This window comes from Anneissia japonica, unplaced genomic scaffold, assembly GCF_011630105.1.
Source record: "Anneissia japonica isolate Jap-2015-1 unplaced genomic scaffold, ASM1163010v1 scaffold1792_len1028045_cov167, whole genome shotgun sequence".
NCBI lineage: Eukaryota > Metazoa > Echinodermata > Crinoidea > Comatulida > Comatulidae > Anneissia > Anneissia japonica.
Window position 1 is genome coordinate 877,703 of NW_022742319.1, and position 26,326 is coordinate 904,028.

Here is a 26,326-nt window from a genome sequence, read left to right on the forward strand (position 1 = left end):
AATCTTCCCCTTCTGTTGGTCAAAAAATATTAAATAATCAGTCTTTGAAATATATCATATCCATTCATTCATAAGAAAAAAAGCAAAGCTGCGATTAAAGTAGCATATTTCAAATCATTCAAAGTAATTGATGAATCAATTTTTCTATTCGATTTTAAAGGCAAGACTTTTTCAATACCTTGTATCGCAAACATTCCAACCAAGTGCAACCATCACATTCTTTATACAAATTTCTGATGGATTCTCAAACAATAGTTTCAACTTCACTCGCATATTTGAATTTTTTTTTTTTTTTGTAAAATTTCGTTTTCATTTCTCCTTTGTCTCTATGCTTCTGGTCAAACCATTTTGTTAAATGAAATAAAAAATAAATTGTATTTTTATTTTTCCCCCGCTCTCTATAAATGATCAGGTTTCCTGAACAATGTATAAAAGACTCGCCAAGCAAAATTTTTGCAGGTTATACCCTCAAGTAATTTTTACCTTAATGTTGAATAAACTCATGAATTGTTATCTACATTTCATGGTTCAACATTAAGGTAAAAAACTAAACTTTTACCTTGAATATTATTCAGTTACAGTAAATTACTCTTAAAACAGTGTTTTTGGTCTCACATCTTATCAACTAATCTAGTTGAAGATATGCTATGATCTGCAGTTTTATGTTAACTTAAAAAAGCTCAATTCCTCAAGCCTCATAGAGATTTAATTATAAATAAACATAAGTTTCCCAAATAGTCTTCTTATATCAATTATCCTTATTAAAATGGAAACAAAATAATAAAAAAAGAATAAACTTTATTCAAAACCCTCTTTTTATTTGTTTATCGCAACCATTAAATTATGTATATGTATGGCTGATTGATTGGTCTGTGCAAAATGTTTTTTGGTTGTTTTTTTTTTCTTTTATTTATTTATTTATTTTTTTTTTTGCTTTGTGAAACAAAGTTTAACGTATACAATGTGTTGTATCGCTACATCTAATTCATTTTAAACAGGCACTGAAAATGTAAGCTTCCCTGCTGATCATCTTCATAATGGCTTTGAGTTACATACATTTTCCCATAATGAACCGCAGAGGTAAGAAAACAAAAGTAGACATGGAATTATGAACTATAGAGGGCAGCAAACAATGTAGTACTTTAAATTCTTCAATGAAATCCAAGAAGTATAGTGTACTGTATGTAACAGTTGGTGTCACCATTCATTTTTGTTTGTTTTTTTTTTACTATATTAAAATGAATGGAAATGTACATTTGTAAAACAATACTGCTTTTTAATTTATCAGTTTAAACGTAGTCAATGTACCTTTCTGGCATATCAATCAAATTTACCAACTAACCAATCAGAACACGGCCAGGAATATGCATGTCTTACAAATACACGTGTTGTCCCACAAAGGCACATGTTTGCCTATGTGTTTACACTGTGGGACCTTCACAATAATATCCAAGGGAGTGGGGCTTAATAGCAAATTGCATTTTATCTATGTAAATTATTTGCAGAATGTAGAGTATTCTCCATTGACGAATAATAGACAACATTGTTATGCTGCTTCCTGTTATGCTTTCTCTCCATGTCAGTTCTAAAATGTAAAAATAAGATGTTTAATACTGAATTAAACAACATCCTATCACTTATCTACAGTAAGAATATATGCCACCATTTAATTGCTAACCCTTACCTTATCTAATCTTATCCATCTCTAGTTATTCTTTTTCTTCTCTTACCTGGGCATTGTACGTATATGTAATGTTTTCCATTGTGCAGTTTTAATTGTGTTTTTAAAAAATAAAAGTTGTGCGTATGTGTGCGTCCGTAGGCCCAATTCTGCACTTCTGCATTCTTTTGTGCTTGGTATAATGTATACTAAAAAAGGGAAAAATAATTACAAAATTTGGGTAAAAATTATGAATTTGCCTTTTGCCTTAACATATTGACAGCAATACTGGCCCCGCTAATTGTCATGTATTGCTGTACAACTGCTTATTTTACACTTGACTAATCATTTTTTTAATGCTTTCAGTGTATTCAACTTGTAGTGTTATAAACTCAAACTGTTGTTCTGCGATGGCATAGTTTGCTAACAAAAATGTCTAAAACTATTTATATGTTGTTGCAGCACCTACTACTGTACTAGTAACCAGTTATTTTCTTTCAACTTAACATATTAATGTTAGAGAATGTAAATTAACTTTATCAATAATTAGTCGAATAGCCAAGCAGTTAAGGCAGGGCCACGGCAATGTACAGCCATAATATCGGCGCTGGTTCTAGTGGCACTCTAGCCTATGGTTCTTGTGGTGGAACAAGTCTTCTGGAATAAGGACTGTAAACTGTAGGCCCAGTTTACAAAATTGGCTCATGTATACTTTAAAAAACACAGCACATATTTTGAGACAATGAGGGGTTACCCTGGTGTACTCGTCCATACAGCCTGTGTTACCCTGCAATTATGGATCATTAGGTCCTTTCCAGGATGTACCTAAAGCAGAATGTAAAATGTTCTCTGCCATTGCCTATAGCCAATGCAGATTTTTAACAGTCTAGATTACATTATGTCTAAAATCTTAGAATCCAATAATGTATGAAGTTTTATATACATAACCATATTTTTCCTTTTTTTTTCTTTAACTAGAAAGTGCATAGAGGTTATAGCGATATGGCCTATGCAAGAATTATGCAACTTCTTCAGCATAAAAATAATCATCTTCTCTCTCCTCTTCATTATCATCATTCTCGTAATCTTCACTGTCCATATTTTGATCCTCATTATCATTATCTACACAATCTTTTTGACCATCAGTCAACACCATTATCATCATTGATTAATCAGTGTCATTATCAGTGTCATTGTCATCTTCATTATCATCGTCGTTGACATCATCGACATCATCATTATCATCTCCATGTTCATCATTATCACCACTATCCTCCTTATCCTTATCACCATAACCATCATCATGAAAAATGAACATCACATTTCCAGATCCATATCATATTATTCAATGATATTCTTAATAATCATCATAGTCATACGAAAGCATAAGGCTAAATAAATATTTTATTCTAATACTCCTGAAATACACATTTTTTTCCCCATCTTCCGCTCTTTGGTCTGGATTTTAGTTAAGATACTATTACTACTTTCGTTGTCTCGATGCTACATTTTGTGAATGCATGCAGTCTTGGGTCTTAAGTTACTTTAAAGAAGGAGTGGGTTATATCAAGATTATTGACTTAGATCAGGCTACAAGGGAATTTGATCAAACAGAGCTCACCAGTAAGAACAAGTACTTATCCTCTAGCAAATTCTGTTTATAGGATTGGACAGATGGTTTTGTTTGAATCTGAAGGAAATATTTCATTTGTTTGATATTTTGAAGCATGCTTGAATATTGCTAAACATACACTTCAAAACTACATGTTCTTTTTTTTTAATCTGAACTTTCAACAATATTTTACATATATTTATATATACTGTACTTGACATATATATATATATATATCTATCTCTATGTTTATCTGTTATTTTGACTTTCATTCTTAATACTTCAATAAAGTATGGTAAGCAAGAAAGCAAACTCCTATTCTCTAATTGGACTTTTTACCCTGTCAAAATAAAATTCGTACAGTTCAATTTTATTTTACAACAGAAGAAGGATAGGCTTATTTCAACATTATCATCATCATCAACATTGTTATCATCATTATCATCAGTTTCATTGTCATCATCATGGTTTTCGTCATCGTCATCATCACCATTTTTATCATCATCTCCGTCACAGCCATCCTCCTTTGGTACCATACTAGTTTTGCTGTATGCCGGCTTAGGTCTTAAGTTACTTAAGAAAGAGTGGGTTGTGTTAAGATCATACTTACATCAGGCCTAAAACTTCAATGGAATTTTATTAAATGGAGCTGACCAGTTGGAACAATTGTTCTCTAAATAATTCTTTTCACAATTTTTTATAGCAGGTTTCATATTAATTTAAAGGGAATTTTTCAGATGTTTAATATTTTAAAGAATGCTTGCGGCTTGGTAAACATAAACTTCAAAACCAATATTCTTACTTATTTTAAATTTGAACTTTCAGTTTCATCCTTTTGCAACAATATTGTACATATATTTATGTACTTGATGTTTGACATTTGTATCTCTATCTTTTATTTTTACTTTCATTTTCATCACTTAAATAAAGTATGCTAAAGAAAGAAAACAAACTCCAATTCTCTAATTATTCTTTTTCCCAATGTCAACATAAAATACGTACAATTCAACTTTATTGTACAACAGAAGCAAGATAAGATTATTTCAACATTACATGCACAATTAGTTTTGTAATATACTATTTTCAAATTAAATGAATATAATTTGATTTTTTTTTTTCGTGTGGACAAATGACAAGTATGTTATTTTTCTATATTTCAATCATTTTATTTATTTATTTACTTGTAGACAAAAAAACCATACCAATGTCTTTTAAAATTTTTCACTTCACTCAAGGCACCTACTTAGTAATATTAGCCTTTATTTCAGCTGATTGGCGAAAATCCCACCAACAACTATGTTAGGCCTACCTCTTTGAACTCACCTACCATATCTGATTCTGAACATACTCCTCTAAAATACTTAAAGCCGGATACTGCCGGCGGAAGTGGTGCAACATGGATAGGTAAGAAAAAATCTAATTTGAAGGACCTTATCTGTTGTTGCCTGTGTTGCATCCTCACAGTCACATCTCAGTTCTGTGTCGTGTGTGTTTCCAGTTTGGTTTTCGCATCACCACATTTCATAGATCATTTTCCACTTTAGATTAACCACATCGGTTTTGTAGGCAGGCTTTACAGAAGTCACTTCTAGAAGTGGAAATATCGGCACCACTGTTCAAAGGCTAAAGTACAATAGGTGTTTTTATGGTCACCCATGCAATTTTCAGCCTATGGTAGGTGGTAATTGTAGACAGCAGAGTAGGGATAGCAATAGTATTAGTATTTCTATGGTATTAGTTACCATAAGTAAGGTCAAAGTAGCAGTCTACTTGTGTAAGCCCTGGATATAATCCCTATCAAGACTCAAAACTACTTCACCATAACTTCATATACTGTCTTCTAAGAATCATCTACTGTACATCAATGTGCTACTTTGGCATAATCAGTGTAGTAATTGTTCAATCCTAGTATGCTACATGTATACACACATACTTCAAAATACCTCACAGGTAAATAAGAAGCATCACTTTTAATCGAAAATAATGCCTAAAATGACATATTCAAGTTCTTGTCTAAGGGATTTTTTTTTTGCTTCTTAATGTTTTGTCGCATTATTTTTATATTAACTTACAATATTGAAAATTTGTGCAAAATAACTGTTGCAAGACAAAAAAGCGGCAATTATCACTACAGAAGATGTACGTATTTACTTGTAAAACACGCACATTTTCTATTGATGAACATAAGCAAAGGTTTGCCCTTTGGTACATTCGTAGCAGCAATTGATAACACCTACATCAGATAAAAGAAGCAGCAAGTATAGTAGATGTAGCAGCAAAAGTGTAATGACATTATCATTATTGCTGTGTTAACATAATTTTTACCAATTATCAATGCATCATAACCTTTAGCTTGTGAGGTATTTAATTTTAAATGCTTAATTTTGTTAATATTTTAGTACTGAAATTTTTGACATGAATTCTTGATTTATGATTGTTTCTTATTTTCTTTTCAAAGCTTTCATATTTGATAACCCAAACTTCATGGTAATTTTTATTAAAAACAGAATATTGATGTCATTTTTAATGTAACCCTGTTGCCTAGCCATATAACTCCATTAGTCTTACATTATAAGTGTATAGTGATGGTTGTAATATGTTAAGTGCCATACTTTGGAGTTATTTGGAAAGTTCAATGGATTATAAGAAAATGAGAGTTGTGTTGATATAAACAGTAAATACATTACGTTTCATTTGTACTTTCCAATTATGTACAATTAACAAAGTGATATAATCTTAGTAATGAATGTAAATGAAGTGATATAGTCTTAGTAATTAGAGTTTAGAGATGTCATATTACATGTCGGCATTTCTTTATGTTTATGTTATCATCAATATTTTTGTAAATCTGTGGCTTTAAGGAATTGCTTGAGCTTCCATTTAAAATGGTGAACGCTCGTGTGTTTGTCTTAAACAATGTCTGTGTCCACACATGCGTACTAATGTACAGTAATACATGAGAGCAGACATGGGGCGGATAAATAGTTCCACTGAATGGGTTAAAATACTAAAAATGACCATTAAGATTTCATTGTAATAGGGATTTGTTCCACATCCTTAATTTTTGAACCCTTCCGTCCCCGCCCTGCCCAGGCCAAAACGAGCCTATGTCCCTGTAAAGATTATATTAATGATGATAACTAAACACATCTTTGGAGAATAATATGTATTGGCTTTAAAGTAATATGAAATCGTGCATAGTAATTTGCCATTTACAATGAATTGCCCGAAAATGTCGAATGAAATTGTTAGAGAACATTATGTTAATGATTGCCAGATGATACCTACCAAACAAATAACACATCCCTAGAGATGTATAATGAGATGTGGCCACAATATTTATTTTATTTATAAGTAATGCAATACACGGACCTGGGCTGAAAACATAGTGTGGGCCATGTCACAGCCCGCCAACAGTGCAAGATGGGGCATTGAATCATAGTCGACAATGATCAGTGAGTGGCTCAAACTCCGCCCATGAAGCTGAATGGAAATCCCTGCACCAAACCGACTTTCAGTGTAATGTAATAATGCAGTCAAATTTAAAGAAGTAAGATAAATCCCATGTGTAATTAGCAACCTACAAAACATGTAAAAGTAACATATTTTGATGTCAATATTTGAATTTTTTTAACACTGTTTAATAATGTTTTATTTTTTAAACTTTAGCTTTATTTTAATAATATTGCAATGTGTGCCCAGCTTAAGTATTTCATTTTCTTATGATGTTTTTTATATCTTCACAGCTTTTACAAGTGTTAAACTGCTTCTGTAAATGCTTTTGCTTCGCTATGGTATTTTCCCATATCGTTTTTGTTATACAACACTTATAGATACCAATAAATCTTGTTTTTTCCGATTATATCATCACCCATCTACAGATATGCGTGTTCAGCAGCAGTGTTCTCAACCCTGCGAATCCATTGCTTTCTGTCAGGGACAATTATATTAAATAGTTTTGTTGATTTAGTTTTTCTATTTTATGTTATCTATTTCTTATGCTTCATCTGTTTTTATTGTAATATTACTTTCTTCAAGGCGTTTGCATTCATTTCATTTTAAATCTGTTTATTTCAGATTTCAGTGATTAAAAAAAACTAGCTTTCTCCACTTTCCAAATAATTTAGAGTTTAACATTTGTATTGTGTCACACTATTCTAAACTGTCTAACCTGTTTAGTAGGGTTTTTTGTTTTGCATTTTTCATGGATTTTTTTTAAACTGTACTGTATTATAGGCATAATAATTTCTTTAATGGTTTTACTTTCCTTTCTTACAGTTACATGAGTTAAGAGAAAAAAAGAAAGAATTGAAAGTAAACGGGGAAACAGTTTCAGAGGAGAATCTTAATATTGGTACCTCATACATGCTTAAATATAAAGATTCAGACAACGAATGCAAGCAAGTGTATCTGACGGTGCTATGATGCCAGTGTGACCAAACTCTCAATAATTCTAACAGTATTGTCTCAAGATGCCCTCAACTTGCATGGCCAAGTAAAGAAGAAGGGGGTAAATAAGGGGGTAGAGAATAGAGCATTTGTGATGCTGAAGGAAGTTTTAGTTTCAAACAGTGGCTGCACCAGCGAGGGGTACAATGTCCTCGACAGGATGGCCAAAGTTTCAATGGAAAGGTCACGTCAGGGGAACAAGGAGACCACATCTACTTCAGTCTCCTCATGATTGGAGCAAATTTTATTAATTCTGTATGTACCACTAAGTCCCCGAAAATGCCACTCTCATACTGTAAAAATTCTCTTTCAAAGCAGTGTCCTCTGACGAAATGATTGGCTGCTTTCCCAACTTGGGGTTTAGGGATCCTAGTAAATCATGTTTAAATTCTAATTGTTTGTTTGGTTGCTTATTATTCCACAACTTATAATTTATGAAGTAAAAACCATAAAAATTTTGTAAAGAGAAATTCTAATAATGCTATCACCAAATCTGAGAGGTAGTAATAGTGAAAATGTTTAATTTATTATAAGAACAAAAGATTATATTTTTGAAATTATGATTAAAAGATAAATTGCAGACATATTTTAAAAAGTATATTTAATTAACCATAATATTTAACACTCAAAATCATTGGTAGATTAGTTTTGTTATATTTCTTTAGTGTAAGATTTTACTGTATATAAATGATGCCCATCTTCTGATTCATAGAATTATTTATTCTTTTACAAATCTACAAAATATTTCTACAAACAAATTACGGTACAATTGTTGGTTAGCCATTGGTTGAAAATGAGCCTCAGACTCTTCTAGGTGAAACTGCAAAATAGGGCTACACTAATAACACAAAGAATTTGATACTATTTCATTTATTGTGCTTTATAGACATAAATAATAAATATTTTTCTTGGCAGCAGTCTAAAACTGAGACATAAATATTAGGACTATAGTAGGATTAGATTTATAGGGTGCATTAATTTGAGTAGCTTGGTGGTTAAGATGCTTGTTTTCCAATCCCAGAATCCTGTGTTCAATTCCTGTCACTTTTACAGGATTCTTTTTTCTCACGACCAAAACATCTCCACTCTTAATGAGACTTATATAAATAAGATTTAGACCATCTTGTGTTAATGTTTGCTTTGTGAAAGGGAATGTCACATATGAGTAGGACAGTGATATAAAATAAATATATAATATAAATATAAATAAAGGTACAAATTAATAAAGAAATGCAATTTAATGCGATTACAAAAAACATAAATAATTTGTATTGTACTTAATACCACAAGCTAGAATTCATACTAATAGATAGAGGTAATGGAGATGAAATTATTTTTGTATTAATAGAAATATAGTATGATTGATTTACATATATTTTGAAATATTTTGTTAGATTATTTCATTGTGACCATTAAATTTCTAAATTCTTTATAGTGTTTTTAGTTCTAAAGTTGACTGTTACACTTACACTTGTTTATAATATAGTGTCAATATTAGTTATCGCAAGTTTGTGTATTATGGACCTTTCCGTAAAGCCCCGCCCCCTTGGATGCTGTTGCTGTGGTCCAACAAAAATTAGCGTAAATGTACGTTAACATGTGCGTATGTGGGACAACACGTGTGTTTGTGAGACACGCATGTATTCCTGGCCGTGTTCTGATTGGTCAGTTGTTAAGTTTGATTGACACTCTGGAAAGGTTCGTAGTAGTTTTTACGTTAGTTTTGACATTTCTGTTCTCTCAAAGTCCATGAAGGTACATGTAAGCTGGACAAGCTTTGTATTTTTCATATCAAAATTATACATATACGTACGTATGTATGTGTGTATGTATAAAAAGTATTGGTATATTGAAATTCATCCGTTCTGAAACTGAATAAATCTTCGCTTCTCTAGAAAAGTCCTTAGTTGAACTCATGATACCTGTTTGTGGCTTCTTAACAATTCGAGTGATTTATTTTTACACTATAACTCGTTTCAGGACGTTTCACTAGTTTTCAACGTCAATAGAATTCTACTTGAAGGTGTATTTTTAGTGACCGATTTTAACACGCAACCACTACAGCTTTATTGATAATTACAAACACATAATATGTAGGATTACTAATACGGTCTGTCTCTTATACACATCTAGATGTGTATAAGAGACAGATATTGAAGAGTTGGTTTGCATGTATGCTCCAAGTAAAATAAAATGAAAAAACAATGAAAACATCAAGCTGGTTCAATGGCACCACCAATAAACTATCGCTTACTTAACCGACATCTTATCATGGTATAATTGTAATTAATTCACCCATTAACTTGTCACTGAACTTATATTTTGTGGTCCAATCAACTAATTGTATTGATAACTTGATTCTGATTGGTTTATTATTCTTTATGTATGTGTAAGATCTCCCAAGTTTTCTCACTTTAACGTTGATGAAGATAGCAGGAGCTATCAAAATATCCGTTTGATTTTGTTATAGCTTAATAAATTTGTGTTCCGCAAGTCAACTTTCAATGATTTTACACCGTTTTTTCATTGTTTTTGCATTTTATATATATATATATATATATACTGTATACATATACACACACGGAACACCAATCAAAGTTGTACGCTTTCATATTACGCTTTTGAAGCAACAAGATAACAATACTGAAGACATAATTTACATAAAAAATGAATGTTATTGAGGTATACTTAAGTATATGATGAAAGGACAAAGAATTCCTGAAATACGGTTCTTTTTAAGCTTGCTGATAGAGACATTGTGTCGAAATATTAACCACTAATATGTAAATAACGTTTCACTTGTTTGGTCTTTAGTTTTTATTACAAAAGTTAACAAATCAAGCTGCAATTATTATGTAGCAGTGTCTGAAATACGTTTTATAATTGCTTTTATTGATATCATGTAAATGTTTGTAACGCTATGATGCAATAAATCAAGATGGAATAATAAGGTATCTTTGAAGACATGACTATGCCTCATTATTTTTATTATGTTAAATATTAGGCTACAGCAAACTCTACTGCAATTGGGTGACAAAATGCCCTAGGACCCTGAACAAGACTTCTTCCGGCCCTAAAATTCTGAGTTGCGAGGGAGGGTGGGGGGTGACTGTGGGCCTTGCATGTTCTGGAAAATAATTTGGTTTTAATATTAATCGTAATTTGACACAGATGCTATAAGTACATAAGTCCTGTGTAATCTCGGGTCACTCGTCCTGACCGCATGCTTCTGTATGTTCATATCCGTGTCTTTTTATGCCTTCCAAGGGCTTTCCTTTCAAATACTGTACAGTATATAGTATTACTGACCATCTTCATCTGTATCTTCATCAAAAAAAATCATTGTTTGTACATAAATGAAAATGATACTGAGTAATGGTGGTGGGTTACCCCACAAGAGAAAAAAAAATCATTAATTTAATGTCTATTATATTAAAACTATATTATATTTGTATATACATATGATATACAAAATATATTTTATATATTTGAATATAAAAATATTATATAGTATTTTTATATTTTAGTATAGGCCTTTAAAATAATATATTTTATTAAAGCTATAACTGAATTTCATAAAATTAAAATATCGTGAAATGTAAAACCTACACAAGGCGGAAAAAACAAATTTTGCACTATTTTGGGATAAAGCACATTACTGTATTGTAAAATGTTTCGGGGGAAAAAGTGGTTTATTAAAGATATAATTCATTTAACATCAACATTAAGCACTTCGTCGAATATAGTATGTACCACTCTAGAAGACATTTAAATATATTTTGAATAAATTATAGTTTTTCATATATTTGCATTTATTTTCTTGACATGCGTTTTGCAAACTCCATTCCAGCATCTTAACCAAATATCTTAGTAGCTTCGTATGATGATTAGATACTTACGATCCTTCCCAGCGTCTCATTTCCGTCGGTTTTAATACAGTGCTTCATTTTTACTAATTTATTGGCTCCTGGAAATCTTAAATATCGACGAAAATTACAGACAGGGCATTGATACATTCATTTAAAATTCACGTCTGCTACGTTAATCTATTTCATTATTTTTTTTAACATATTTAGGCAGGATAACATATACAGACGAGATAGTAACGTTGTTTTTAATTGTCCTGCAAAGTACAATATACAACATGCAAGAAGGCTGCATAAAACAGTACTATTTTTTTTTTTTTTTTGACATGCAAAAGGTTTTCTGCATGTACTCATTGCACATGTAGGACTAGCGAAGTTTAATTTTATGAGTACTGTCTTCTGGTACACCAACTTGTTATCCCTGTAAAGTAAATAATGTTATTAACGAATCACAGTGAACATAACAAAGCACACACACGCACACACACACACATATATCTGTCTCTTATACACATCTTATATATGTATGTGAGTATATATATACATATATATAGGAGTATATATACATTACTGTGCTAATACTGTGTGACTTGAAAAGGCTACTGACGAAGCACATTGATCAGAACAAAAAACAGAGACAGAACCTGGCGGCACAGAGAGTCCTGTATTATTTGTAGGACAATCGAAATGTACTTTTATGAGAATTATTCATTAGTTCACCAACTTTGTATTACCATGTAAAATTATGTACAAATGTTATTGACGATAAAACCCATTAGACGTATTTCAATATAACCGAAAGTTAGTTGTGTTTACCTCTGTGATTTGACAGTGGGCTTCTTCCATGCGTCTCAAATCATGCATCCGGACTCTGCAATCATTAAAATTTTAACATGTAGACTATGATAAAGTTTTGCTTCCTCTGAGCTGCTATTTCAAATTTAGCTGAGCTAATATAAATACCCAATCTTGGGAGCTTTTTTTCTTTTCTTTTCTTTTCTTTTTTTTTTTTTTTTTTTTTTTTTTTTTTTTTTTTTTTTTTTTTTTTTTTTTTTGTTTGTTTTTTTTTGTTTTTTTTTTCTTGTTTGAATTACACATAGAAGTTAGGACCACGGGAAACACCCAATGATCTATTTTGGTGCCTTTCTATTTATGGCCTATATCATTTTGCTTATTTTCAAACCATCCCCATACAAATTATCCAGAGGTTGCATATAATGTATTCACTGAACTTTAGCTATGTTGTAAATATTTTTTGATTATTATTATTATTTTGTTTTTGCAAACGAACAAATTAACTTGCTTGAGGGCCAAATTTGGCTGCGGACCGCATACTAAGAACCAGGGCTATATACAATTAAAAACAAGAAGACTACCTAAAAAACAATAAACAGCATTAGTAACAAGAAGACCAACTAAAACAACAATCAATACAATGTACAAGGAAGTAAAATGGTCATTTTGAATACTGACTTCCTGTTTCATTTTTTTTTACATATTCTGCTAACAACAGTTTTATAGAATAGTATCTCGTTCGATCATGTGAGAAGCACTTTGTTATTCGTGCTGTCGTTGAACCATATCATTTCTTTGAACAGTTCCTTGTGACTGCAGAATTTGGGGATACTGCATCAGAAGGCATTGCGCTTGCTCTCATTGACTGCAAAATCGACATGAAGAACGTCTCTCCTAATTTGTGTTGCCTCTTCAGTATGTACCTGGGAATTATTGTTGTTGCAGTTGTGTTTGTTCAGAGCCAGGATTTAGGTGGCGGTGTAATGCGTAAAGGCCAGGCTTACACACGAGTCTCGGACCACATTTTGAAATGCAAGTTTAGCACAAACACGATAAACTGTACTAAGTGCAACCTGAACAATATGCCAGTGTTTCATGAAATCTTGTATAATATAACTTTTTTCGATCTTCACTATAATACTATCCAATTTCTGGGAAATAACAGTTTCAACGAGACGCCAAACGTTCAAAAAATAAATTTGATCTATAACTCTTTACAAGGGATAGAGCAGGATGCATTTGTAGGGCTGAGTGATCTCCAGGAGCTATATTTGGGATATAATCAAGAGTTACAGCATATTAGAGATCTTTGGTTCCATACGCTAAACTCGTTAAGGGTTATTTCATTCGTAGGTGGCAATGTAGACACCATATATGCTGACGCATTTAAAGGTTGTTGGCAATTAAAAGAAGTGCATTTAGAGGGTAACAACATAGTAAGTATACCCGATAGCCTTTTTCGAAACTTTTCGTATCTCCAACAAGTTTACATTCAAAGGAATAAAATTCAGCGGCTTCCTAAAAATATGTTCCAAAATTCTAATTCCGTCGAGGTGCTTTGGTTTCACGACAACCAGATACAAACTATTTTGACGACTTCGGAATTACAAACTTTATCGAATCTCACCAAACTATCGGTTGGAGTGAATCCCTATAACTGTGATTGTGAGATTTTATGGTTTGCCAGGTGGATTAATAATCCAGGAAATGTCACATTCCTGTGGGTTGAAAACGCAACATGTAACGAGAGTAACACCAAGATTAAAAATGTTGCTTCAAAGTTAAAACATTGTGATTTAAAGGTTGTTATTGTAACAACATGTTTCCTTCTTTTTCTGGTTGTTACTGTTTTGGGATTTTTGTACGCTTTCCGCTGGAATATAAGGTATGACCTTAAGTTATCCCCCTTTTTATAGGTATGGCATCGCTAGGATAGCCAGAAATGGCACTGATGGAGTTGAGTGTGAGATTTTAGCTCCAATGAGGAGCTCTGGGAATTGTGTGCTTTTTAACTTATTGACTGCTTTTTTCACTGCTTTTTTGCCTGATTGACTGCTTTTTCACTGCTGATTGACTTCTTTATTTCTTAAAGATAGAAATGTGTAACGGGCTCTCCGGATAATGAACCGGGAACCTCTCACATTTTAAGCTACATTTATGACTCTCTAAGTAACTATGAACGGATGAAATGGAAACAACATCATTTTCAACATTGAATTAATTATCAGTGTTTTACCCTAGTGGAATTAAATTAACTGCTAATTAGGGATTAATAAGCAAAAACACTTCTGAACGTTAATTATGCATAGTAGACTACATCTACCAGTAAACGCTGGCTCCTCAACAACAATCTGAACAATAAACGCCCCGGGGTGCTTATTCGAATAAAATGCGGTATATTATAATTATTGTATTATATATAAAGGTCACTAAATTATCTGATTGTAATGCCAAATAATATAAAAACAAAGGTATGATTAACAATCAATGCATTCAGGGTGTGGTGAAATGATGGGAGAGGATGATGGAGCTATAGTGTGGCACATTTTTAGAGAGTCTGTATTGACAAGCTGTGGTTATATTCTATTCATTTATTACTTACTCATTAATCTCACAATAAGTAGTAGGGATCTAGGTATTTGAAATAGAGGGGGCCCAGAGAGGGACTTTGACAGATGGAGGGCCTTTACCAGCTCAGCCCCACCGTGGTTGGGGCTGAGGTGAGAAAATATACTATTATGCAGGGCCGTAGCCACCGGTACTGTTGGTCAGGTTTCAACCTGACCACTTTTTGACAGCCCACAAGTTAATTAATTAGGTTTTGAATAGGAAAAAAGGGCTAAAATCCACCTGTATGTTTAGACTCAACCTACTCTCTCTTTGACATAACTCAGGAACCGTTAATGATAGCTTACATTATTATTAGTTTATTATTAACTAGGATGCATTTTTTCTTCAGTTGAAATTTAGTGCATAGTGGGCTACCTTTTATCCAAATCAAGTAGGTCAATTACTACACATGCTTTTGCAGAAAATCAGACTAAAGATTCCATACACTTGCCGAGAACATTATAGGCCTATTCACTTCACTAACTTACCAAGCCAAGACAAACAAAACATGCCTTTATCGGTATATTTATTCCTGATAGTTCTAGTATGCAACATTATTTTCTTTAAATAAATCTACTGTAAATATACCTTTTTTAAACACTCCTCTTAAATACGGGTCAAGTGCGGATCCAGAGTTTACCCTGGCTATCGCACAGATGGGTTCTCATGGTGGGTGGGGTCATGAGAAAAGAGCTAGCTCGTTTTGTCTCTGGAAGACAGATTTTAGATATAGGGTGGGGGGAGTCTTCGGCTTCTCCTTCGAAAAGTTTTTGTTTTCTAGATGCTTTGAAATACACTTCGTGCATTATGAGACGTTCGTTATTGAATACACTCTGAATTTATAGTTTTTCCCTACTTTGCTATAGACAATTAATAATTATGATGATGAAGAAGATGACAATGAGGAGGAGGAGGAAGCTGTGCAAGGTTAATTAACAGGCCCTTTGATGTGAAGTGTCAAGGGAAGCCCGGAGCCTAAGTTAGGGTTGGGAATTTGGAGACATTGTCGTCGTCAAATGTTCAATGCACACAGTCGGACAATAGATGATTTATGATATTTGTTTTGTATAGAAAGTAATATGAAACCCATAAAATATCAGTTAGGCAATTATTTATCTGTCTGTGGAAAATAAACCATATGAATCATACAAAATAAAAAGAATGCAAATAAAATAAAAATATGTGAAAAACATCTACACTAAATCAAAATGGAATATTCACTGCCTGTTGGATCCCAGTTTTAGTATTGGAGGGGTTCTGAAGGCTTTACAGTATAACCAATCCACGTATTTCTGATAGATTGCTGATTAAAATGTAAGATATTTAAGATTTTATATTCAGTACATTCTCAAATGTATCTCATTTATCCAAAAATTACGTTATATTCATGCACCGAAGCAGAAAGTTTTAAGTTTTTTGTTGAATGGTTTTAATGATATTAGGCCTACAGTCTAATATGACCACAACAGAAAGAAGCCCTCTCCTTTAAACGTCTAAACTTTGCATATCTCAATAAACATATACATGTCCTTAAATCAAAAATGAGTATATATAGTATAGAGAATTATGTCTGTCTTTCTCAGAGATATCCAAATTTTAGGAAATTACGTTTTATGCATGCACCGACATGAGAACTTTAACCTAATAACTTTGATATGTATATGTTTTATGTTGTTTGTTAAATTGCGTTTTCTAATAATAATAATATTACAGTCTAATATGAGCACAACATAAGGAAGTCCACTCTGTAAATATTTGGCATAATATTGTACAGAAATTTCGATTGTTTATCAATATCATAATACACATGTTAGATCCAAATCACGTTTTATGCAAGCACCGACGAGGAAAGATTAAACATAATAATTTTGATATGTACATGTTTATGTTTGATTGGTCTTAGTTAATAATGTTCATAGACGTAGATCCCAGGGGGATGGGGATATATCCCCCAATATTTGAAAAGGGGGGATGGTCCATTGTATCATCCCCCCCCCCAATATTTTACTATGTATGGGATAAAATGGAGCTTTACACACTTCAAAAGACTGTCCCAGAAATAATTTTTAATGTCTTATGCGCTTACAAAGATGAAAATTAGCATAATGTATTAATGTTTATAACAAAATTATTTTATCTGGTACCAATATAAGCTCTTCTTTCCTTTGATGTTAGATGTACTTACAAAGCAAGCCACATTTTCACACTGAAAGGTGTGTACGACATCAGTAATCTTATGTCCATTCCAAGAATGTTTAAGGTTTATCGGTTGATGAGGAATTTATTGATTAGGCCTCAAATAGCAAATTGCATCAATTTATTTTGCAAAAACAAGGTTTTCAGCTTCAGAGGGGGGCACATCCAGTGTCCGCACAAGGGCACACATTGGCTCTAATATAAGGCGCGTAACAGGTCTTGGGCCAGGGGGTATTTATTTTCCTGGTTAGTAATTTATCATACCCACCGCACCCCACTCCCCATATAGAAAACAATACGACATAGGGCTTATCTAATTTATAATATAGGCCACACACGTGTGTTTGAAACTAAATATAAGCATTTTCATCATGGTTTTATTTATTACAAACATATCTTTCACCATAAATACACATTGAGGCCCTTCTTCTAGGTTGAAACGATCTATCTTAAATTTTTCTTTCTTGAGTTTGGGACTATTATGTGTTTAAATAACTTAACCTAAAAAAAAACCCTAAAAAGCGCGCAAAACATTTTCGTGTATTTAATTCTAATTTCCTCGGAATTGATGAAAACTCCCTAAAATGTGCAATCTATAGAGGAAATTGGCCTACCGTAACAAGAAATGCGCGCGAAGAATTTGAGAATTTTAGACACTTTCAGAGGATGGACCATTTTAACAAGAAATGAGCGCGAAGCGCAGGAAATTTGGGGGCAATCTGCCCCCTCTCCCACCGCTGACTAACACGTCAATCATCCCCCCCCCCAATGAAAAATACTTTTCTACGCCACTGATAATGTTACAGTTTAATTGAGATTTTCCAAAGATGGATATTTCCCCTTGTCCCCCGGTGTTTTTAATTCTAATTTCGTCGGAATTAATAAACTCCCTAAAATGTGCAATTTTTAGAGGAAATTGGACCATTTTAACAAGAAATGAGCGCGAAGCGCAGGAAATTTGGGGGCAATCTTCCCCCTCTCCCACCGCTGACTAACACGTCAATCATCCCCCCCCCAATGAAAAATACTTTTCTACGCCACTGATAATGTTACAGTTTAATTGCTTAATGTTAATAATATTAAAATTTAATGGTTTACAATAATATTACAGCTTAATGGTTTAATGGCCCCTGAACCCCGACCTGTAGCACTTGCCGACCCCCTAGCCCCAATCACCAGTGCTCGCGCTTCACTCGCAACCTGACCACTTCAATTCTCGTGGCTACGGCCCTCTTGTGGCACCCGGTAGATGGCCGGAAATGACACTCTCAGAATTAAAATTTGAAAATAATTTTCCTTTTTTCTCTCTAATTTTTTTACAATTTTGAAAAATTTAGGGGGTCCCGTGCCGACTGGGCCACCCTTGAATCATCCACTGATTAGTCTAAGAACAATATAGGCCTGTTATAATGGGATTAAACACGCAGGTGGGTACGATTCGTCTATTAAAAATTTAACCCTTTTTTGTCAGTCACCCTCTACTGTTCGTCTTGGTTTCGAGGTTGGTGAGGCCTCGTCGCGACTCCAATATTAGACTCTGCCATGGATATGATCGGGCCGGATTGAATTAAGTCACTTTTTGGTTGAAGGAAATGGTTTAATTTTAGTATTACTCAATGAGAAGGTCATATGGAAATCATAATTTATATTAAATATTGTCTTTGTCATTTTTACGGATTTGTAATGTGTTTTAGGTGCCTCGCACTTACAATACTGCAGCTATACTTCGTCCTGCCTCGCAAGAATTGCAGTTGACTTGATCACGAGGGATGGCTTGCATGAATCGTATGCCACGCTGACTAGCAGTTTGTCCATACCCATTTTGTGACCCACTGGGAAATATTGCCTGCCTAAATTTGGGTTGCGACCCATGGTTTGAAAGACTTTGCTATATGAGTATCAAAAGAATATAATGACAAACTGGCTATAGAAGTTGCTATAATCATGTTTGCCACACGTATCCAGCTAAAAGAAGATATTTGCAATTTCTTCGACATCAAATTTACAATAGGCTTTCACTCCCACATTCTAGTATAGATGTGTGGACCGGCATATTCAGGTAGTGTGTGTGTACCAGCCTAAGCTTAATTGATTGAAATGCTCATCAAATAATTACGTCAGCCAATTTTGTAAAGGTTCTCTCTAGAAATTATTATTATTATTATTATTATTATTATTATTATTATTATTATTATTATTATTATTATTATTATTATGTTCTTTACGTTCATTTAAGTAGAGTCAATATTTTAAAAAACGGGTTTATTAGTAGATTAAGTTCCTCGTATAACAAGTTAGTTCAGGACTATCCATCTTTAGATTTATTTAACTCCAATCTGCACATTTTCCGTCGTAGCGTTTTAGGCGTGATTAGTTAAAATTAATTTTGTTTGTGTTTCTGTTTCTGTCGTCTCGTCCTTTGTTAACCATACTGTAAGTGGCGGATTTGTGTCCGCTGTTGCTTTGGTGAATAAATAAATAAAATAAATAAATAAAAATAAATAAATTATTATTACTATCTCCGCCAGGAGATATATGTTTTCAGTCGTGTAAGTATGTGTGTGCGTGTGTGTGGGATGGGGGGTGGGGGAGTGTAACATTTTGGTGTTTTCGTGTGTTTTTTTGTGCAAAATATCTCAAAAACTACTAAACAGACATAATTGAAAACAGCAGGGAGTGTTAGTATAACCAAATGAAGAAATTATTAAATGTTGGGGACTGTCTGTAGTAGGATGTGGATGTGAGGACCATGTGAGCAAACGTCCTAGACACGATATCTCAAAACTAATCAACTGATATGAATGAAACTTTCGTGAAAGCTTAACCAAGTTACAAGGAAGAAATTATCAAGCGATGGTCACGATCCAAATATGGGGGTCAACTTGAGACAGGGGTGAATCCAGAGATGTCCAAAAGGGGGACCGAAAGTGGGGCCGATCGAGACAACACTGTCCTTGGGAGTCCGGGGGCATGCTCTTTTTTTTTCTTTTTTTTGAGGTTTATTTTATAGAAAGGGCTTTGCAGTGGGCTCTCCACTGAGTGCTCTTATTATTATTATTATTATTATTATTATTATTATTATTATTATTATTATTATTATTATTGCTGCTGTGGTTGTTGTCATTGTTATTTTTATTTTAATTATCAATAACAGTATTAGTTCTACTACTACTAGATATGCACTACTACTATTAATATTACTATTGCTCTTATTATTATTATTATTATTATTATTATTGTTATTATTATATAATTATTATTATTATTATTATTATTATTATTATTATTGCTGTTGTTGTTTTTGTTATTTTTATTTTAATTATCGGTATCATTATTAGTTCTACTACCACTAGATAAGCACTACTACTATTAATATTACTATTGCTGTTGTTAATAATAATAATATTATTATTATTATTATTATTATTATTATTATTATTATTATTATTATTATTATTATTATTATTATTATTAACTTTATCTTTAAACAGGTACTGGAATCAGTTGCGTCTGCGCCGGAAACAGTACGAACGTATAAAGAATGAAGTTGTCGATCGCACTAATTTAAAATACGATGCATTCATTTCGTACGAGAGCAACGACCTCGATTGGGTTCTCAAAGTTCTCCACCCAACACTTGAGAGCAATCCGTACAATTTTAGACTTTGCTTAGACTATCGTGATTTCGTTGTCGGTGATAATGTCGTAAATAATATCACAAATGCTATAAAGCACAGCCGCAAAGTGGTCGTGGTCGTTACAGACAACTACGCCAGAAGCGAATGGTGCCACTTCGAATTAGAGATGGCCAAATTGCGAATGCTGGAGAATCAAGAAGACGTCATGATTGTTATCCAGTTGTCTGATGTCTCACCAGAGAGTATGTCGGTCCTTTTAAAAAAGGAGATGGTCTCGAAAAGATGTATCAAATGGCCTTCGTGCGAAGAAGGGAAAAAGGTGTTCTGGGTGAAGCTGGGCATGGCGCTACAGTCACCAAACATACCGTGTAATAGAGGGTCACGGTATACACTGTAGTCAAGTTTCTAATCGCTGAATCTGAGTTTAACACTGCAATCAATTTTTACACCTTAATTTTTAAATCAAATTGTATGTTTCGGTTCTTGTGTTGATTATTTTCTTGTGTTTTATACATGGTAAATGTTGTTGTTTTGTTCGAAAATGTGTTCGTTTTTATCCCTATGAACTAAAAAGGTAATCTATAATTATCTTTTAGCAATATGATTTTGTCTTATTTGTCTTGTGATTGTTGCTCGTGTTTTTTATATTGCATTGAGAAGTCAAATGAAATTCGATTTGAGTGCAACTGATATTTGCACTGCGATCACCAAGTTTTACCGTACATTAGAACTTTCATGGTAAAATATTGCTTATTGTATTGTTATTAATTACATTATAATTATTTGATATTATAATTAATCAGTCCTGGCGCCAGGATTTTTTGACGGGGCCGATGTCTCCAACGGTGAGGTTGTTCCCGACAGAAGGTCGATTTTTGCAACGATAGCACAAGTGGGCGGGACCAAGGCTGCCTAGAACCCCCAAATAAAGGTCTAAAGGGCGAAGCCCTCGTCCTTTCTTTCTCCGACAATTTAGGGATTTAAAAAAGCTTATTTATTGGATTCTGTAAAAATCGGGTGCAGTGAGTTCCCGACATTAGCCTTCACAATATGCGCTCTATAAGTCGAGCATTACTATTATTAGGCCTATTATTTATTGACTGCAGATTTAATCATACTTACAACAAAGAGTATAGCATTGCAATAGGTCCGACTACCCTGATTTTGTATGCAGTGGCCTAACGCCTATGTGCGTTCATGCGGCGGTCCACAGGGCCCCGAATTCTAGGGACCCCGAATGGGCCCTATCCATAGGTTCCTCAATCTGGCACCCTGACCATAAAGGACTTTGTTGCTGATAAATAACACCATAATGTGTCTGAAATCGACTATAGGGCATATATCATATTATAACGATTAAAGTGAGGGGTCCGATGGGGCCCCCTCTCGGCTCAGGACCCCACCAAATTTGTCAAAAAATAAATTAAAAATGGAGATAAAGAGAAGATTATATTCAGAATTTTAAGTCCTTGTAAGTGCCATTTCCCGGCCATCTAGACGTGCCATAGTAATACATTTTCTTATCTCAGCCCCACAAGGGCGCGGGCAACAGCATATGTGTGTCTGAAATCGACTCTAGGACATATCATATTATATCCAGTGGCAGAATAAAGAGTGAGTTGGGTGGGGAGGGGAGAGCTGCCGGGGCCCCACTAAATTTGTCAAAATATTTTTTAACTGGAGATAAAAAGAAAATTATATTCACAATTTTATGTCTGTGAAGTGCCATTTCCGGCCACCTAAAGCTGCCATATTCATAAATCTCTTACCTCAGCCCCAACCATGGTGGGTCTGAGGTGGTATAGACTCAACTGTGAAAGTCAATCTCTGGCCTCAATTTTCTGGATCCCTATTATATTATTTATTCGTCGTTAAAAACATTTAGAATACCAATGCACATCTAAAATCCCATGATGGAATTGGTGACCGGGACCCAAAAAGGGCCCCAAGTTTCAAAAATACCTCGGCCCCATCGTTACGCCACTGTTTGTATGCACGCAATGGAAGGTTAAAAAAAATTCAAACGAAACCACGAGAGTCGGATTATTTGCAGTTCTGTATACTCTTTGCTTATACTTAAATTTACTCATATTATTGATATCAGGCCTATTATTATTATTATTATTATTATTATTATTATTATTATTATTATTTTCAAAAACAACACAACAGATCGTATCTTCATCATATGCAAAGCCTATATTTATCCAGTATTGTATGACCTTTAACGGCCCCCAACAAGACATGTTTCGGCAGTCTACTACCATCGTCAGTTATCTTATTGCACGCAGGCAATCATTAGTATAGGGGAGTAAAAAGTTAAATGTTTCGCATGCTAAAAAATTGTGGAATGAACCGTAACAATACTACAAAACAAAATATAAATAAAGATGAGGTAAAAACAGAGAACAGATTTATATAGGCCTACAAAATTCATATAGGCCTACACAAATATTTTGTCGTATCGAAAGTCTGAAATTTGTTATTATTATTACGATACTATTATAGAACGAGCCTTTTGGGTCAATCAATTAGGTTTTTACCAGGAAGTTACATGCACACTTAAAAACTGATTCTAGTTTCGATGGGATCAATTGTTTCAATAATATCAAAAACTATTTTAAGGAGACACAATTACTGTTTTTCAAAGTTTATGCTTAAAAGGCCCTCCATATAACAGCATAATGAAAGTAGAATCCCTCCATTCTATACTATTTCTTCCATTATTTTTTGTTTTAGCTTAAACATTTATGTAGAATGTAAAGATTCATATAGGCCTACACAAATATTTTGTCGTATTGAATGTCTGAAATTTATAGATTTACAAATTCAATTTCACTTCAGGTTGATTGCAATTTCCATCTAATATAAGTGTAAAATGCTGAGTAATAACGCTACTTAAAATACAGACCATGGTTTTACGTGGCGAGATTGTGCACAGATCTTTGAATGCACACTTGAAACAACAAGAGTTTTATTGTTGAGTTCTTTCTGGAAGGTGTAAAAAATATATGATAATTTAGATTAATTATACTTTAAATGTTGTTCAATAGTTTAATGACTTTTAAACGTTTTAAGGCGGACAACTAATGTTTACGATTATGTCGGAAATCTAAACATCATTATTCTCACGCTTGAATAAGAACGTATATCATAGACATGAGTTTTGTATTCTTTTCTGGGTACGTGGAGATCGTCATTTGATTTGATAGAAACATTACAAGCAGGAAATTTGAATTTCTTTTTCCTCTTATTACCTAGCATTCTGAAGTTGTAATGGACTTTTCCGGAGTGTCAAGCAAACTTTACAACCAAAAGCCTTTTACGTCTGTCATAGCCAGAAAAGAGCCTGGAATACGCGCATCAAAAACAACCTCTATATATAGTTATTTAGAATACCGAGGAACTTATTAAATTTAGAATGGAATACTTTCAATCAATTAAGGTTTTTTTTTGTTTGTTTGGTTTTTTTTCTCACTGATCAAGTTCTGTAAGACACTAAAAAAATCGGTTTAACAACTACTATAAACAATCTTATTAATATAACAAGAAATATGAAGTTTCATAATAGTTTCTTAAAGATAACGAAAGAAGGCAAAAATGTAAATTTATATTATTTGTTTAAATACAGTTGAAAGTAAATTCTTCATTCAATAATTAGACATATTAATATGTGGATCATTATATAGAAAATGAGACTTGTCATGATGTAGGCTTATGACTATTATAGGACTATTAAAAACATGTGTGTCGACTTTGATGACGATTATGATGGTATCAGAATTTTTTTATATTTGAATTCATCCACGACTATATAATGTTTACTATTGATTATAATAATATATTAATATTGTTAATAACAATTATTTAAAGCGTATAAATGTAAATAATGTATTAATTAAATATATTTGGTTTCATTTATTACATTGTCTATTGGTTGTTTGATATACAGAGCAGTCTCGTAATGCTTTTTATTGTTAAATAATTTTGTTTTTGTTAAAGATGTATTTTTGTGAGAAAGGTATGGAATATTACTCCATTAATTCGGTTGACGTGTATAGAGGGCGGCAGACTAAAAACTACTACTAAGTGATCTGGTGTCAACACACACCATCTGAAATGTTGTCAATGCTGTAATATTATGCGTACATTAATTTTGGATTTAGTCAATAGTTATATGTCAGTAATATTATGTTCGTCGTCAATGCATAATAAATAATAAAATATATGTTTTGCTGAATACACGATCTTCAAATAGGCCTAATTATTTCGATCAATACTCAAAAAATCTATCTTCTCACGATTCATTAAAGATATTCAAGAAAACGTAAAATTATTTTAAGTATTTCTTTCGTCTAAAAAATATTATGAATAATAACTATGTCAATCTAATAAACACATATATATGTTACTCTCAACAATAAAACAACTATAAAATAATATTGCACTGTTCTTTTAAAATGATATAAAGCCGCGGCTCTCCAGACTATCAAATTTTATTTAACAAAAACATGTGACATGCCTAAATATGGTCATAATGACATCACATCATAACCATATATAGGCATATTATGACTATATATGGGTAGACAACTGGTTCTGTGAAAGAAAATCTGGACAAAACTTTAAGAGATGAATCAATTTTATTGCTTTACAAATAATAATTATTAAATGCATTACGAGCCAGATTAAGGACCTTTGAAATTAATATATAAACAATGTATTAATTTGTGATCACATCATGAACTATATTTACCTTCTCCTTTTGTGTTAAATTGCACAGTTTGAGATTAAATTGTAAATTTCTAAACATTAATTAAGTTACATTATTTAATTTTTATGTATGATGTCTTCTACTCTAGGATTATTTACTCTATAAAAAGAAATGAAGCTTCTTAACGACTAATAAGACAAAGCACATATTCATTCAATGATACCAAAGAGTATAGAACTGCAAGCAGTCCGACTGCCCTAATTGTGTATATATGGTTAACCGTGACAGCATAAGCATAAGCATAAGCCTAGCCTAAATTTTTTTGCTTCGAATTTTTCGAATGGGGGGGGGGGCGCCCCCCCCCCGTTGGATACGCCACTGGATACACTGGATATATGGGCCGCCCTTTTACGAACACCTTTTTTACGAGGAGGCACTCTAGTTTGCGGTAGTATGTTTTTTGAGATAGGAATTGCACTCCAACGAAACCCCCGAGAGTCGTCGGTTTTCTTGCAGTTCTATTCTATACTCTTTGCTAATATCATAGAGCCATCGACTAGTCAACACACCCACGACAACGCTACCGGAATATGTACCTGATCATAGTATACTCGGGATGTTGAAATTTCGTAACCCGGAATTTTCGAAACTTTGCCGCGGTCATTTTGAAACCTGAAGTTGTTTTGGTAAGAAAGTATTGTCATATCCCTTGGTGTGCGTTATTTTCATATTACTGACGATCCGTCAATGAAACACAACTGATAAATCAGAACAGGCCAGGAATGC

General features: G+C 33.1%; 2 protein-coding genes across 2 annotated transcripts in view; both read left to right on the top strand.

The window, feature by feature from the left end:
- Nucleotides 1-9,565, top strand: part of LOC117119119 (probable phospholipid-transporting ATPase IF) — a gene marked incomplete in the record, with an annotated part of 62,403 nt that extends 52,838 nt beyond the window's left edge. The window contains 2 exon segments of the mRNA XM_033263932.1: nucleotides 999-1,080; nucleotides 7,551-9,565. Of these exon segments, the coding sequence (XP_033119823.1) occupies nucleotides 999-1,080; nucleotides 7,551-7,563 (95 nt within the window).
- A 3,570-nt stretch (nucleotides 9,566-13,135) lies between these two features.
- LOC117119120 (toll-like receptor 13) lies at nucleotides 13,136-25,463 on the top strand. The gene is made up of 2 exons (XM_033263933.1): nucleotides 13,136-14,267; nucleotides 20,680-25,463. The coding sequence occupies exons 1-2, from the start codon at nucleotides 13,261-13,263 to the stop codon at nucleotides 21,221-21,223; spliced, it is 1,551 nt and encodes a 516-aa protein (XP_033119824.1). The 5' UTR covers nucleotides 13,136-13,260; the 3' UTR covers nucleotides 21,224-25,463.
- The last annotated feature ends 863 nt before the right edge of the window (nucleotides 25,464-26,326 follow it).

Coding starts and splice junctions, on each gene's coding strand:
- LOC117119120 (XM_033263933.1), top strand. CDS start 13,261: ATGAAGAACGTCTCTCCTAATTTGTGTTGCCTCTTCAGTATGTACCTG. Junction 14,268..20,679: donor GCTTTCCGCTGGAATATAAG/GTATGACCTTAA, acceptor ATCTTTAAACAG/GTACTGGAATCAGTTGCGTC.